Source organism: Gracilinanus agilis, chromosome 5 (assembly GCF_016433145.1).
Source record: "Gracilinanus agilis isolate LMUSP501 chromosome 5, AgileGrace, whole genome shotgun sequence".
Lineage (NCBI taxonomy): Eukaryota > Metazoa > Chordata > Mammalia > Didelphimorphia > Didelphidae > Gracilinanus > Gracilinanus agilis.
In genome coordinates this window covers 232,451,737-232,465,838 of record NC_058134.1, presented here as the reverse complement: position 1 = coordinate 232,465,838, position 14,102 = coordinate 232,451,737, and the positions used below count along the sequence as shown (strand labels likewise).

The window sequence follows — 14,102 nt, the reverse complement described above, 5'->3', positions numbered from 1 at the left end:
TGGCATCAGAAACATTCTGGTCTTGACTGACAAATAACTGCTAGCTTAGGATCAGTTCTATGAGCCTCAGTTGTTTTCTCTATTAAACGAATATTATGACACGTAGACCATTTACCTCTTAAGGATGTCTGAGTAAAAGCCACATAAATGTGTACTATTAACAAGGAAAATAACTTTTCAACTCTAGAATTGGGAAATTGGATTAGATCTGCTAGAACTCCTTGCAGCCATGTCTTGATCTGTTACTTCTGTGAAACCTGCAGGGGAGAAATCATTATGCAAGTGTCAATGGAGATTTGCAGAAAAGGGATCTGAGATTGAATGACTAAGTGCCCAAGGTCACACAAGAGTAGGTAGCAGCACTTTGATCTGAAACCCAAGGCCTCTTCATCTTAGTCCAATGCCCTTTTGACTACCTCTTTACCATCTGTAGTAGTCTGTCCTGTTTTCTGCATCTAAAGAATGGGCATAATAATACCTAGCTTACTGGGTTCTTGGGAGTATCAAATTAGATAGTTTATAAAGAGCTTTGAAAACCGTAAATCATTATTTAAATGCTAGTTATTATTATTATTTGTTATTTTTTTCTGGAATTATGACTCCAAGCTTTAATTCATCTGTAAAGTTATAGTAATGGTACGTGGTCTATTTTCCTCACAGGATTTTGTGAAGAAAGTACTTTATAGGCCTTAAAGTACTAAATCAGTTGGTTTTTTTCCCTATCTCTGGTCAGTACAACATGCATGCCAGGGCTTCATGTCTGTTGATTATTATTGACTAGCAATTACGGTCCCTTTACCTCACTTAGTATGCCATAATATAATAGTACTATTCCTCCATTACCAATTCAAAGAAGATATTAACAAATTATGAAGTCAGTTCTTTCTATTGATGATTATTTGGTGGGATGGCATTATCTTATAAAGTTGCCATGGTCCAGGGAAGTTATTTCTGAAGCTATAAACAAGAACAGTTCATTATCAGAATGATTTTTTGTAATCTTTTGTGTATAGTAGTTCATTTTTAGCAGAATGAAGTTGTCTTAATTTAATTGCTTAATAATTTATGAATCAACTACTTAATGTCATTCCTTTAGGCTCTGTGGTTAGAAAGCTTCAAGCAGCACTTTTGCCTCAGTGGTCAAATATAAAATCCTTTGGCATTTAAAGCCCTTCAAGTTTGACCTCTTGTCAGCTTTGGGGACTTACTACATGTTACTCTCATATACTGTACCTTCATGTTAACTTGGCCTCCATGGTATTTGATTTCTTGTCTCCCTGACTTTGGACGCATAGACTAGCCTTAGAGTTATATCCTGCCTCTTACTTTTGCCTCAGAAGATCCCTTCCTACATGAGGCCACATACCTCTCCCATCACAGTATCTGTTGTATATATATGCTCATTGTATGTGTATCATTTTTCTTTGATAGAATGAAATGTTGAGGGAAGGGACTTTTATTTTTGTCTTCATGTTTAGCATCCAACACAATGCCTTAAGCAAAGTAGGCCTTTAATAAATAAATGCCTGTTAAATAATTAAAATAATATGGTCAGATATAAGTTTGATTCACCTTCATTTTGGTATAATTGACTTGAGAGAAATAGTAGTTATGATATATATTCTGGAACAGTTTTATTACATGGACAGAATTTGTTTAATCCTGAAATTTTAAATGGCAGGTCTGTAGATAGTTTTTAAGGGTAGGAAATAATATTTTTATTTTCACTAACCTTTTTGAGAAAAAATCATAGGAAATTACCCAAAAACTCAACCATAAAACAAAGGTTAGAAACCCTTGGTTTAAACAGTTACTCTTCATTCAGAGGTTCCACTTCACACATCAAATTGGTGTAAAGTGGTAAAAGGGCTATGGGAAAACTGGTACCTTAATGCACTGTTGATAGAATTGAATTGGCCGGGCCATTCTGGGATGCAATTTGGAACTATGCTCCAAATGCTATGCACACCCTAAATAATATGTACATAAAGTATAAATAATATAAATCTTTTTGGAGAATACATATTCTTTAAGTACTAATTGGATAGTAGTTATTATAGCTGATCATCTTAGGGATTCTTGTAGGAAATCTAGTTAGGCACTGGATTTCTGAAAGAAATTTGTTACTTATACTTATCGAGAAACAGTATAATATGGACACAAGATAAATGTAAAATATGGACACTGCTTTTTTAAAGAAAACTTTCTGTCAAGACATTTCATTTATTAATGATGGAATTAAATTATCTTCTAGTTTATTTCAACTTGATATTACTATTAACTATCACAGTTAAGACCATTAACATGGTTGTATTTCATATACCCATCATCTAAAGCAATATGAAATGTTTAATGCTTTGTACTGTCCTAGGTATTGCAGGGATATAAAAGAAGTTATAACGTAAAAGTGAGAGCATAACGTTTTGTAATTTTGATTATAAGTACATTAATTACTTTTGTTCAGAATGGCTTGAATTTGAGAGAAAGTTTCACATAGGAGATAGGAATTATAGTAGGACTTGAGGTAGGAAATAATGTTTAAAACTTACTTGGAAACCTTGGGAGCTGTTTATTAGAGTCAAAAGACATCTAAATTATGTACCAGGTTTATTTTTAACTATATCAATAAAATTTGAAACTAATTACTAGAAGGGAAGAAAGTGTGAAAAAACAAAGGTAATAATGAAGTAAGGCACTGCAGGACAACAGTAATTAAACAAGTTTAATTTCAATCTAGAAACCACCAGGAAGCTATATGAGAAGAAACTGCTAAAACTGAGAGAACATGGCCTAGAATCAAGATCTTCAACACCTCTGCCAATGGTTTCTTCATCAGCAGAAAATGCTAAACAGAATGGAAATGATGACTCAGATAGATACAGTGACAATGAAGAAGGTAAGCTTTGAAATAACTGTGAAAGAGCATGTAACTTTTGCTTGGGTTTGGGAAGAGAATAGCCCTATCAGATAAAATTATTTCTGGGTAACCCAAAAGCAGATCTTTTGCCCCTATTCTTAATGAAGTAATGTAATGTGAGAGGGTTCTTCCTCATGACCAATTCAATTTGAGTCCACAATCATTGTAATAATTATGTATTTGTCAATAAATTCTGACAGTTTCAAATATAAATGGAAAGTTGACTCTGATACTTTTTTTAAAGTGACATGATTATGAGGATGGACATTTTAAAATCTAGTCTAATCTATCTCCTCTTTGCCCTTATTTCCTAATTGGTAATTTGACCTAGATAACCCTTATTCCTATACTAATTAATTCAAGATTATAGAGAGCCAAAATATTTCTTTGGATTTGCAAAAAATAATAACTTTTCCTTCAACAACATCATTTTAGCAAGGAGGCAAAAAAGAACTAGGTCATCCACCAACTATACTTAAATTTCCTGCCTCTTTTGCTTCTACAGGGAAGAAGAAAGAACACAAGAAAGTGAAGTCCACTAGGGAGTCTGTCCGTATTTCTGAACTTCCAACCTCTCCCTCTGGTGGATTTTTTCAGGCAGTTTCTTTTCCTGAAATTCGTGCCCGTCCTCCCTTGGGCAGGACTGAATTACAGGCAGCTAAAAGAGGACCTAGCTCTAATAGAGACCCATTCAGGGAATCTCTGAATGCCTCAAGCTCACTTGGCATAGGACAAGCAGAAAAAGTAGTTTCAGGGGAGGATTTTTTTATTTCTCCCAAGTCTAGTAAGGATAGATTCTTGGGGGAAAGTTCATTATCTTCCCATTCTGAATCATTTGCAACACTGACCTCAACTGCAGCTAGGTCCTTATGTTCTTCTCCACTTAAAGACTCCACCCCCAGGTGCCTCAAAGACCATTTAGAAAACATTTGTGGAAATAAGCATGCGTTTGACTCTTTGTTTACTGAGAGAACAGGTAGAGGAGAGCCTGATGTTTTAGAGAACTCACAAGTAATTACACCACCTCTAGCTCAAGCCATCAGAGATTATGTAAACTCTCTGTTGATAAAGGCAGGAGCAAGTAACTTACCTGGAATTTCCAACCGCAACTCAGGCAGTGTGGAAAACCCACATAAAGAGGTTGGCCTGTCTCAGTTTCAAGAAAGTGAAGACAGGGAGTTGCCAAAAAAGTTCCCTAGACTCCATGAGAGATCTGTGAAAGAAGGGGATTATGCTTTTCAAGATAATGTAGGACCTTCTGCCTTTGCAAAGACTGTTATTTCTCAGTCACTGAGTACCTTAGGCATAGAAACGCCTAAGGAATGTCAACATGACACACTAAGAAGCCCAGAACCATCTTTTCCCCTCCATGAATCTATTTTAAAGATAATTGATGAAGAATGGAGTCACATTGATAGGCAGATCCCTTCAGTGGCAAGCAAATACCCAGTTTCTTCCGGAGAGGCATCACACATATTTTCAGTTCCCAAAGTGGATAATGAAATTCTAGAATTGACTTCTGAAGTCACTCCCCCAGCATCCACTGAGGCCTGCGATAAGCAGCTTGATCTTGCCCTGTGTAGAACATATGAAGCAGCAGCAGGAGCCCTGCAGATTGCAGCCCATACTGCCTTTGTAGCTCGGGCCATACAAACAGATATTGGTCAGGTCGCACACATTATCAGCTCTGATCCCAGTCGGATACCCGAAGTACTTGGAACTCTGAGCAAAGCTTATGATGCAGCCTCATTTCTCTGTGATGCTGCCTTTGATGAAGTGAGGATGGCTGCCTCTACCATGGGATCTTCTACCATGGGGCGTCGGCACCTCTGGCTGAACAGTGATAGAGTTAGTGCCACTCAAAAGAACAAGCTCTCAGTGCTTCCTCTCAAAGGGGGAACACTATTTGGAGGAGAAGTACAGAAAGTCATTAAAAAGCGTGGGAAGAGACAGTGATGAAGTTGTAAGGAGAGATCTTTCCCATGGTGACAAGGCATGAAAAGCCCTAGAGACTTCACTAGCAATGTCCACCTGATAACAGGCCAAGCTCAAACAAATTCTTCTTTCTTTGCACAAATAAAAGTCATATTCATAAAACTTTCACAGGAGCTGGCATGTTTATGATTTTAAAGTATTACCAATTGTTCCTTTCAAAAATTGGTGCATTTTCTTTAGTATTCTGCATTTGAAACTTTAAGATTTCGTAAGACTATAAAACTTAGTAGATTACAAGTTCATCACCTTTTGTAGTTATACATACATTCCAATTTTTACAACCAAGAGGCAAAATAAAGACCTTAATAAAGGTATTTCAATACTTTAAAGGATCTGTAATTTCACTGATATCAATGCTTTTCTGCCAAGGCAGATTTCTCCTCCGCATCTTACTATATGCTTTAATTATGTACAGTGGCCAACCTTGTATTGAAGAGCTAAGCTTAGTCCTGATAGCAGTTTGTTATTGGACCTTACTAGAAGGCTTACCTGCTTAATAACACCATGCAAAGCTTGTCTTCATTGAGACACTTGGTTCCCACTTGGTTTTTCCTCCCTTCCCTTCATGTCACAATGAGATATATGAATGGGAATTTAATGTTAAACACACAAGAAAAAAATGTTAGGTTTTTGTTCTCAGATGTCACCTGTCTCAAGCACTTCCCCCATGACCCCTTCCACATCATGCCCTTATTTTATCCGCTTGCACCACAACTGATTCACAAGCTCTTTCCTATCACAGAAAAGAAAAATAATTTAGAATGTCATACATTTCTGTTTTGTACTAGAAAGATCAGAATTACTATTTTTAAATATTTTCTTTTTCTTCATCTTGTTTTGTACTTCTTAATAAGTTAAACTTTGTAATTAAAGTTAAGATAAATTTCCAAAATAAGTTTGAAATATTCACTATGTGAAGTGATGATGGTACCAAAAGTATGTTTATATAGCTAGTTTTACTTCTTAGGCATGATATCTTTTCTCATGTTTTGTTTTTGGAAGTGTGTATTTAGTAACTGAATCCCCTATTTTTCTGTTTATGAAAAATAGTCTTGGTCTTAAATGTACCAAAAAGCTTATCTTTAGAATAAGGTTATAGTAAATGGGCTGCTGATCCATCAAAAGTGCCTGTAGTTTTTTAATTGAGCAATCTGAAATACTTGTATGTGGAAGAAATATATAAAATAATCTATAAAATTTTAATAGCCATTAAATATGATTGCCTGGGCATTTTCTGTCCCAGAACCCAATCAACCTTACAAATTTTTATATGTTTTATGCCTCTTATCTGTCTTTGGATTTTGTAAGGAATGTTTTTGTTCAGTTTTTTTGTCTCTTCTGAAATGCTGTATGTGCTACTTACAGAGCGCTGTGCAATTAAGTTGTGATAATGTAGAGTTCCTCCACAAATTCAATAAAGCTTTTAAATTTGAAAACTATTGTGTGGCCTTCAAAACCATGTAGCATGTGTGTTTATTCTTGGAACTTCACCAAATGAGGTCTTATTCAACATGGATTCCTTTCCCAGTTCTTTAGAATTAATTTGACATCTTGCAGGATTGAAGTATAATTGAAAACTTAGGTTCCCAAATTTACAATTTTATCACTTGATTTCCCTATTATAAAATGGCCTGTCTTCATTACTTTCTTAAGCTTTTTTCAAAAGTTAAAAAGAAAAAAATTATTTTAATCCATTTAACTTTCTATATATACTGAATCCTACTTGACTATTTTAACTTTCTATTTTCCCATTCTTAAATTTTCATTCCATATCCTATCCCCTCAAAAAAAAACCCCAACAACAAATAAATTTAAATTAACCCCAAAGGAATCATGTCTCTAGAGCTGGAAACAGTTTTACAGATGAAAAAACTGAAACCCAGAGGATGGTTGTTTGGTCACCCAGATATAAAAAAAGCCAAGATTCAAACCTATATTTTGTCTTCTATTACACCACACTGCCTCAGTTAAAATAGATTTTGATCCATTTAATCTAGATAATACCTAGTAATATTTATCACTATGGGGGGAGCATTTTTGTCTCTCTATCTGAAATAAAACTAATTTCCTAGATAAAAATCACTGTTTCATTTCTAATTTTGACATTACAATAACTAGGAAGCTTTCTGTAGCTGCATTCATTTGGAGATGGGACTTGAAACCTATGACCTAACTGTTCATAGCCATTGCTGTTGAGTTTTTTGCATAATTTTTTCGTTAGTGGAAGTGACATGTATGTATCGATTTTTCAGTACTTTACTAAGGAGCCAATGGAGGAAACAGCTGACTAAGTCTTTGGAAATTAGAGCTTTAGTTTTCTGATTGCTTTTAAGTAGTGACAGAAAAGTATAACTAGTAGAATGGAATTGGTAGGGTTGCTTATAAACCAGGAAGGTTATGAGCCAATTAGCATCATGATAAATTATAAATTCCCCTGAGAAAAAGAAGTTACTTTGTAGATCTTTTTTATCTTCATTATAACTAACAGGAATGCTTAACAAATATTTTAAATTAAGTTTTTATACACATTGACTGAAGGGCATTCTATGAATAGTTCTTTTTGTCTTTGTATACAATTTCCCCCTATCCTTCAGGGCATTACAACCATATCAGAATAGAAGAAATAAAAATGGTCTGCCTCAAGAGAACATATAACTAATTTTGGTTATTCCCATTGGTTACCATTTACTGATTTACTCTGAAACCTTGGTAGCATTTCAGGGTAAAATCATCTTTTCTTGAGTACACAAAATTAAGTTCTTTAGTTTATTTCCTTTAAAGGTTTAATTTCTAGGCTATATCTAAGTTATTTCTATTGAAGTACTTAGGAAAGAACTGAATATACTGTTCTATAAAAAGGAATTTCTTTTCTCAGAAAATGGTGGGAAGATGAAAAAAGTCACAGGAGAAATGATCATTTGCTTGAGAAAGAAATAAGATGCTCAAAGAATCAAATGGGAATTCAGTTAACAAGGTCTTATTTTAGGACAGACATTGCATTTTAGATGTTTTTTGGACTTTGGAATTTATAAAGGTAGGAAGAAAGTAGTTGAATTTTTAAAAGATGAATATTCATTAAACTGATTTCAAAGCAAGGGCAAGATGATTTAAGAGTTAACTTATTATGAATGCCAATGTGTAATGGTGCCTTTGATATTATTTCCAGAACTCAAACTGGAGAAGAGAGACCTACTAGTAAAAAGCACGTCAAAGGCTACAGTAACAACATTCAAGCAAAGAAGAGTTGAGCATAATCAGGTAAGTACTTTGAGTTTTATGGTCGTATCACTTAGATGTATATTTAATTTCTTGGCATTTGTTCATCTGACTTAATTTCTATTAATGGATGATATACAGATTCTAGCAAATGCAATAAACTTAACACTAGAACCAATTTAGTATTAATATGTTGTATAATTAAATTCTGAACCCTTGTCATGTGTTCAGTATACAATAGTAGTAACTGTGAGAACATCAAGAGTTCAATGTCTTCTCTGGGTCAGTTCTGTCCGTCACTTTTTTAACCCTTATTTTCCATCCTAGTAACAACAAGTTCCCCAAAGTTATATGATTCACATTGTCTCCCTCCTCCCAGAATTGACAAGCAATTCAGTCTGGGTTATACATGTATTATCAAGAAAAACATTTCCATATTACTCATTTTTGTAAGTGAATGATCTTATAGAACCAAAACCCCCCCAAGTCATATACCCAAATAGTCAAATGATAAATCCTATGTTATAATCTGCACTTATACTCCAACAGCTCTTTCTCTGGAGGTGGATAGCATTCTTTTTCATTAGTCCCTCAAAATTGCCCTGGATCATTGTATTGATTGTTAGTAGCAAAGTCTATCACATTTCATCATTCCACAATATTTCAGCCACTATGTATAATATTTTCCTGGTTCTGGTCCTTTCACTCTGCATTAGATCACATAGGTCTTTCTAGCTCTTTCTGAAATCATCCTGTTCATCATTCCTTATAGCACAATAGTATTCCATCACTATCATATACCACAGTTTGTTCAGCCATTCCCCAATTGAGAGATATCCCTTTAGTTTCCGATTCTTTGCCACCTCAAAAAGTGCAGCTATAAATCTTTTTTGTAAAACAGGTCCTTTCCCATTAAAAAAAAAAATATCTTTGGGATACAGACCCAGTAGTGGTATTGCTGGATCAAAATGTATGCCTTCTTTTATAGCCCTTTGGGCATAGTTCCAAATTGCCCTCCAGAATGGTTGGATCAATTCACAACTCTACCAGCAACTCATTAAAGTCCCAGTTTTGTCACATCCCCTCCCAACATTTATTATTTTCCTTTACTCTCATATTGACCAATCTGATAGGTGTGGGGTGGTATCTCAGAGTTGTTTTAATTTGCATTTCTTTAATCAAAAAAATTGTTTCTCACATGATTATTGATAGCTTGATTTCTTCATCTGAAAACTGCCTATTCATATCCTTTGACCATTTATCAATTGGATTCTTATAAATTTGACTTAGTTCTGCATATATTTGAGAAATAAGAACTTTATCAGAGAAATTTGTTATAAATTTTTTTTCTCAATTTGTTGCTTCCCTTCTAATCTTGGTTGCATTAATTTTATTTGTACAAAACCTTTTTAATTTAATATAATCAAAATTATTCATTTTACATGTCATACTATTTTCTGTCTCTTGTTTGGTCATAAATTCTTCCCTTCTCCATAGATCTGACATCTATTCTACATTCCCCTAATTTACTTATATCACTCTTTATTTTAAACCACATACCCAAATTGACCATATCTTGGTATAGGGTATGAGATTGATCTAAACCTAATTTTTGCCATGCCATTATACAATTTTCCCAGCATTTTTTGTTAAATAGTGAGTTCTTATCTTAAAAACTGGATCTTTGGGTTTATCAGTCACTATTACTGAGGTCATTCGCCCCTAGTCTGTTCCGTTGATCCACCCTTCTGTTTCTTAGCCAATCCCAGATTGGTTTTGATGATCACTACTTTATAGTATGATTTAAGACCTGGTACTGCTCCTAGTAACAACACTTAAGATAGAAGACTGGCTAGGGCTTTAGGTAAATGGGAACAAGTGACCTGCAGGGGGTCACACTTAGAAGTGTTTGAGGCCACATTTGAACTCCAGGCCTGGTTCCAGCCACCTTTGTGTTGGCCATTTTTTAAAGGAAAGCAAACTGACAGTCCACTCCATAGCACTGAGAAACATTAAGAAGATAGGATCAGCTGAACCATAACAAAATATTAAAATAGTCTTCAACTGTCTGTCTGACTTGGAAATGTCCTTTGCCTCTCTGTAGCCAGAAAAACTGACCATACAAGTTCTGATCCCTGTTTGGGAATTTTTCCATTTCCCTCTTCCCTTTCCCTTTTGGCTTGCCATTACCTAGGACCTCCTTTACTGTGGTCCAGAGTAAGTTTTTAGGTCTTAACACTATTGACTGGTGAAGTAGAAGAAGGGAAAACAAATCCCAAAGCCTGCTCTTTTTCTTCTTCCTTTTTGTTCCCCATTTCAGTTGCTGATCTTGTCTTGCTCTCCTAAGACTTTTTTCTCGTCTTTATCTTAGCACTCTCACTTCTACCTGTCTTCTGTGGTAAAATGCCCCAGACAGCCAGTCCCCAGAGTTACCACAGAATGACTTTGAAGTTCACCCAGCACCTGAAATGGCAGGAGCAGGAAGTCCTTTCCTGTCAGGCTGACCTCTCCTTCCCTACTGAAAGGAATCCCAACCTTTGAGACCATTTCCCACTTCTCACCTTTTATGATAATTTCTTTATAATCATTACTTGTCTGATGGGAGAGGAAGTGATGTTTTGTGTTCTAGGTTATTGGAATTCCAAGTTGAATAACCAAATGCTTTCCTCCATAAAACATTTTTACATATGACAGTCAACAAAACCTTGGGTCAAAGTTCTTATTACTAATCTAAGTACTTAGCCAATTTCAGAGCACTTAAATACATGTAAACTCCTATTGTTATTATTATAGTATTGTGTTTAGGCTACATTATGTGATTTTTGTAAAAACCTACCTCTTAGCCAATCTGTTTATTATGGGAATATAGGATCATATGGTTAGAGCTGGAAGGTTCCTTAAGCTGTCTTGTCCTAGCCCTTTCATTGAGGAAACTGAGGCCAAGAGACATTAAGGGACTTGCCTGAGGTCACACAGCTAGCAAGCGTCCGAGGCAGGATGTGAACCTGAGCCTTCCTGATTCCAACTCGGCACTATACATTATGTATTAAAAAAAAAATTATGTATAAAAAAAAGGTTTTTTTTTAAGGCTTAACATAAATTCTTAAAATATCATCCATTTAAAATATAGCACTCTCATGCATTTGCACTCTGAACAGTTAAACCTGAAGGGAAGGAATCAAGGCCTCCAATTGGCTCCATTTCTTTTCCTCTTGGTGCTCTCCCTGGCTTCTCTGGTTGCAGAATTGGTTCGTGTGCCCTTGGCCAGCGGCGCCCCCATACTGCCTTCAGCCGAGATGTGCACACATCTCATTTGCTAAGGCAGAGTTGAAATTTTTAAAAAGAATTTTAATAATAGAGTAAGAGAGGAACAACTCCCCAAAGGATATTGAAACAAATTAAAGAGGATAGAATTCTAATCCTAAATTTAGCATCTAGCCAAAGATAGTTTAAATTTTTACACAGATTATATTTTTCTTTTCATTGACTCAGTCATGTTTAGCCTAAGGTAACTGAGTTAGTAACACTTCAAGTCTGATGGGACTCTTAATCCCTTCCATCACTTATCCAAATACAGTTCCTTGTACCTCCTAGCTGGTCTTGGCTTTGTTCCTTGTCCCCTTAAATGAAGATGGTTCTTTCTAGTTTCCCCTGTCTTTTGTCCTCTCTCGATCCCTCCTCTTTTCTCAAGCTCCTGATGTGCTCTTACTTCATCCTTCTCCTGGAGGGCTCTGCCTAGTCCAGTCCCTGCCTTCATTTCTCTTTGACCTCTTACAGTTGCCCGAAGCATATTTACTATCTAGTCTAGTAGGATCAAATACAAATTCTTATCTATTCCTGACCTGTCCCCATTCTATCTTTTCAGGCTCATTCTTTATTCTTTCTCCTCTACTCTGATCTAGCCCAATCGAGCTTTGGTCCATCTTCCATGTTTGTACCTTTGTGGTGAGGGAAGCATTCCTTTCTTACCATCAGCTCTAGGATCACCTGCGACAGCCCTTTCCTGCTTCCCCTGGCAGCTGCTGCCGCCCTCTCCCAACACCCTCGTGTTTGACCAGAGCTTCGTCTTTATTTACTTTGCGTTCGTATATGTACTTGTGTTTCCCATTAGAAAATGGACTCATTTTGAGTAGCGATTGTCTCCTCCATTGTTCTTTTATCCTCATAACATAGCTCAGTGCCTGGAATAGAGGAGATGCTTCATAAAAACTCATTGTTTAATAGATTACTCAGACAGTGAAACCAGACCTCTTCATCTGTTCCTTAGCAGTCCTGTGACCTTGTTAGCTAATACCATGTTTTTCCCTGAATCTTGTCTGGATCACATGGCCAGAAGCAGGGTGGTTGTCTTAACTGTCCAAAATTTTATTTGTTTCTTAACCTGTCTGGTTATGTTTTCTATTTGAGGCAAAACTAGTGCTCTTTCCACAGATGAGTTACTCATAGGTCCTAATAAATACAGAGTAGCTAAGCTCATGTTAATTAGCTCACTTTCCCTAGTTCCCTTTTGGTGACTCATTACTCAGATGCTTCTACAGAAAAAAAAAATGGTCTTTTCATTACAATTATATTATATTTGGGTGATTTGTTTGTTTTCATTTTTCTTCCCTTTTTTGTCCAGATTTGATATGTCAGTTCGGGTACTTTCTGGTTTGGAACTCACCCTTGATGAAGACTGCAGACTGTCTGTAACTTAGGCTTTAAAGCATTGCTAGAAGCAAAGACAGGACTTGACTTACTTCTAGATAAAATATATATGATAATATATAATTAATAAATTATTTTCACCAAGGGGAAATACTGGCTCATGTCCATAAAGGGATATACATTTTTTTGTGATTGATAAGTGAACATGTTTATGGGGATTATATGTTTGGACAAAGTTAGGACAGAAAAAGCTACATTGCTTCTAATTCCTTAGAATATTTCATAGAGAGATTGGAATTTCAAGGCTAAATATTGAAAGAAAGGAAGAAAATTTGGGGAGTCCTAGCAATAGGATATAGCATGAAGAAGATTTGAGATTGGAGTAGATTGATTAACGAATTCCCTTTTTATCTGGTCTTATCAGTGAGGTTCCTCAGGGTCTTTTGAATAAAACCCACTAAGGAAACAGAATAAACTCTTTATCTATAGTAAAAGACTAACAAAGTTTATAAAGAGAGTGGGGAGATGGGGGTGACAGAGGTCTGTAGGCAGTGTGATAAATAAAACAAAACAAGGAATTTGTCTTGGAGAAATAAAAAATTGAACTAGGGTTTCATATGAAGGGAGATTGCCTTAATTCATAGAAATACATGTAGGATCTTATTTTTAAAACTAAAGAATGATAGATTTAGGAAGGAGGGGGGTGGTAAATTTGATCAAAGGTTTTTATAGACAGTAAAAATCAATAACATTTTTTTTTTACTTAACACAAAAATTAAGTATTTATTTTCTTAATATTGTGGGAAGACTAAGGAACAGTGAGCAAAGAGATTTAGTTTTTTTGGAACAATAAGAAAAACATATTTTTTTGTCTAGGTTTTACAACAAAATCCTAGTACACACCAGGTTTATAGTTAAAGTTACAGTTAAAACTTTAGGTAAAAATCATTCCTCTTAGGCATACCACTCAAGTCTAGCAGAAAAAACAAAAGCAAACTTAAAATACCAGTCCTTTAAGAAAGTGATGGTGTGTATGAGAACTAGACTGATATTGCTCAATAACATTATTTTGAGACTCCTTGCTTAAGAAGTTGGCTTAATGCAACACCAACTGACTTGAGGAAGTTGAACACCATAGAAAATTTGTCTAAAACACATTCGGTGTATTTCATATGTGTTCTTAAATCCTTTTGCTATCATCCTGGTGTCTGGCTCTAATTGAATACGTTCCAAACTATATGGGTCTTTTTCTCATTCTGAATTCTTATTTGCTTGTCTGTTAGTTTATTTTTTAATATGATAGACAAACAAAAGCCGAGACTTTACT

General features: G+C 35.4%; 1 protein-coding gene across 2 annotated transcripts in view; it reads left to right on the top strand.

The window, feature by feature from the left end:
* TMPO (thymopoietin) overlaps window positions 1-14,102 on the top strand; it is a 34,293-nt gene that overhangs the window by 9,108 nt on the left and 11,083 nt on the right. Inside the window, exons 3-4 of one of the 2 annotated variants that reach the window (XM_044677783.1) lie at window positions 2,738-2,896; window positions 8,079-8,170. In XM_044677783.1, coding sequence (XP_044533718.1) covers window positions 2,738-2,896; window positions 8,079-8,170 — 251 coding nt within the window. Of the gene's footprint in view, window positions 1-2,737; window positions 2,897-3,422; window positions 4,932-8,078; window positions 8,171-14,102 lie in introns of those variants that run through there. The other variant, XM_044677782.1, reaches the window with a different exon arrangement.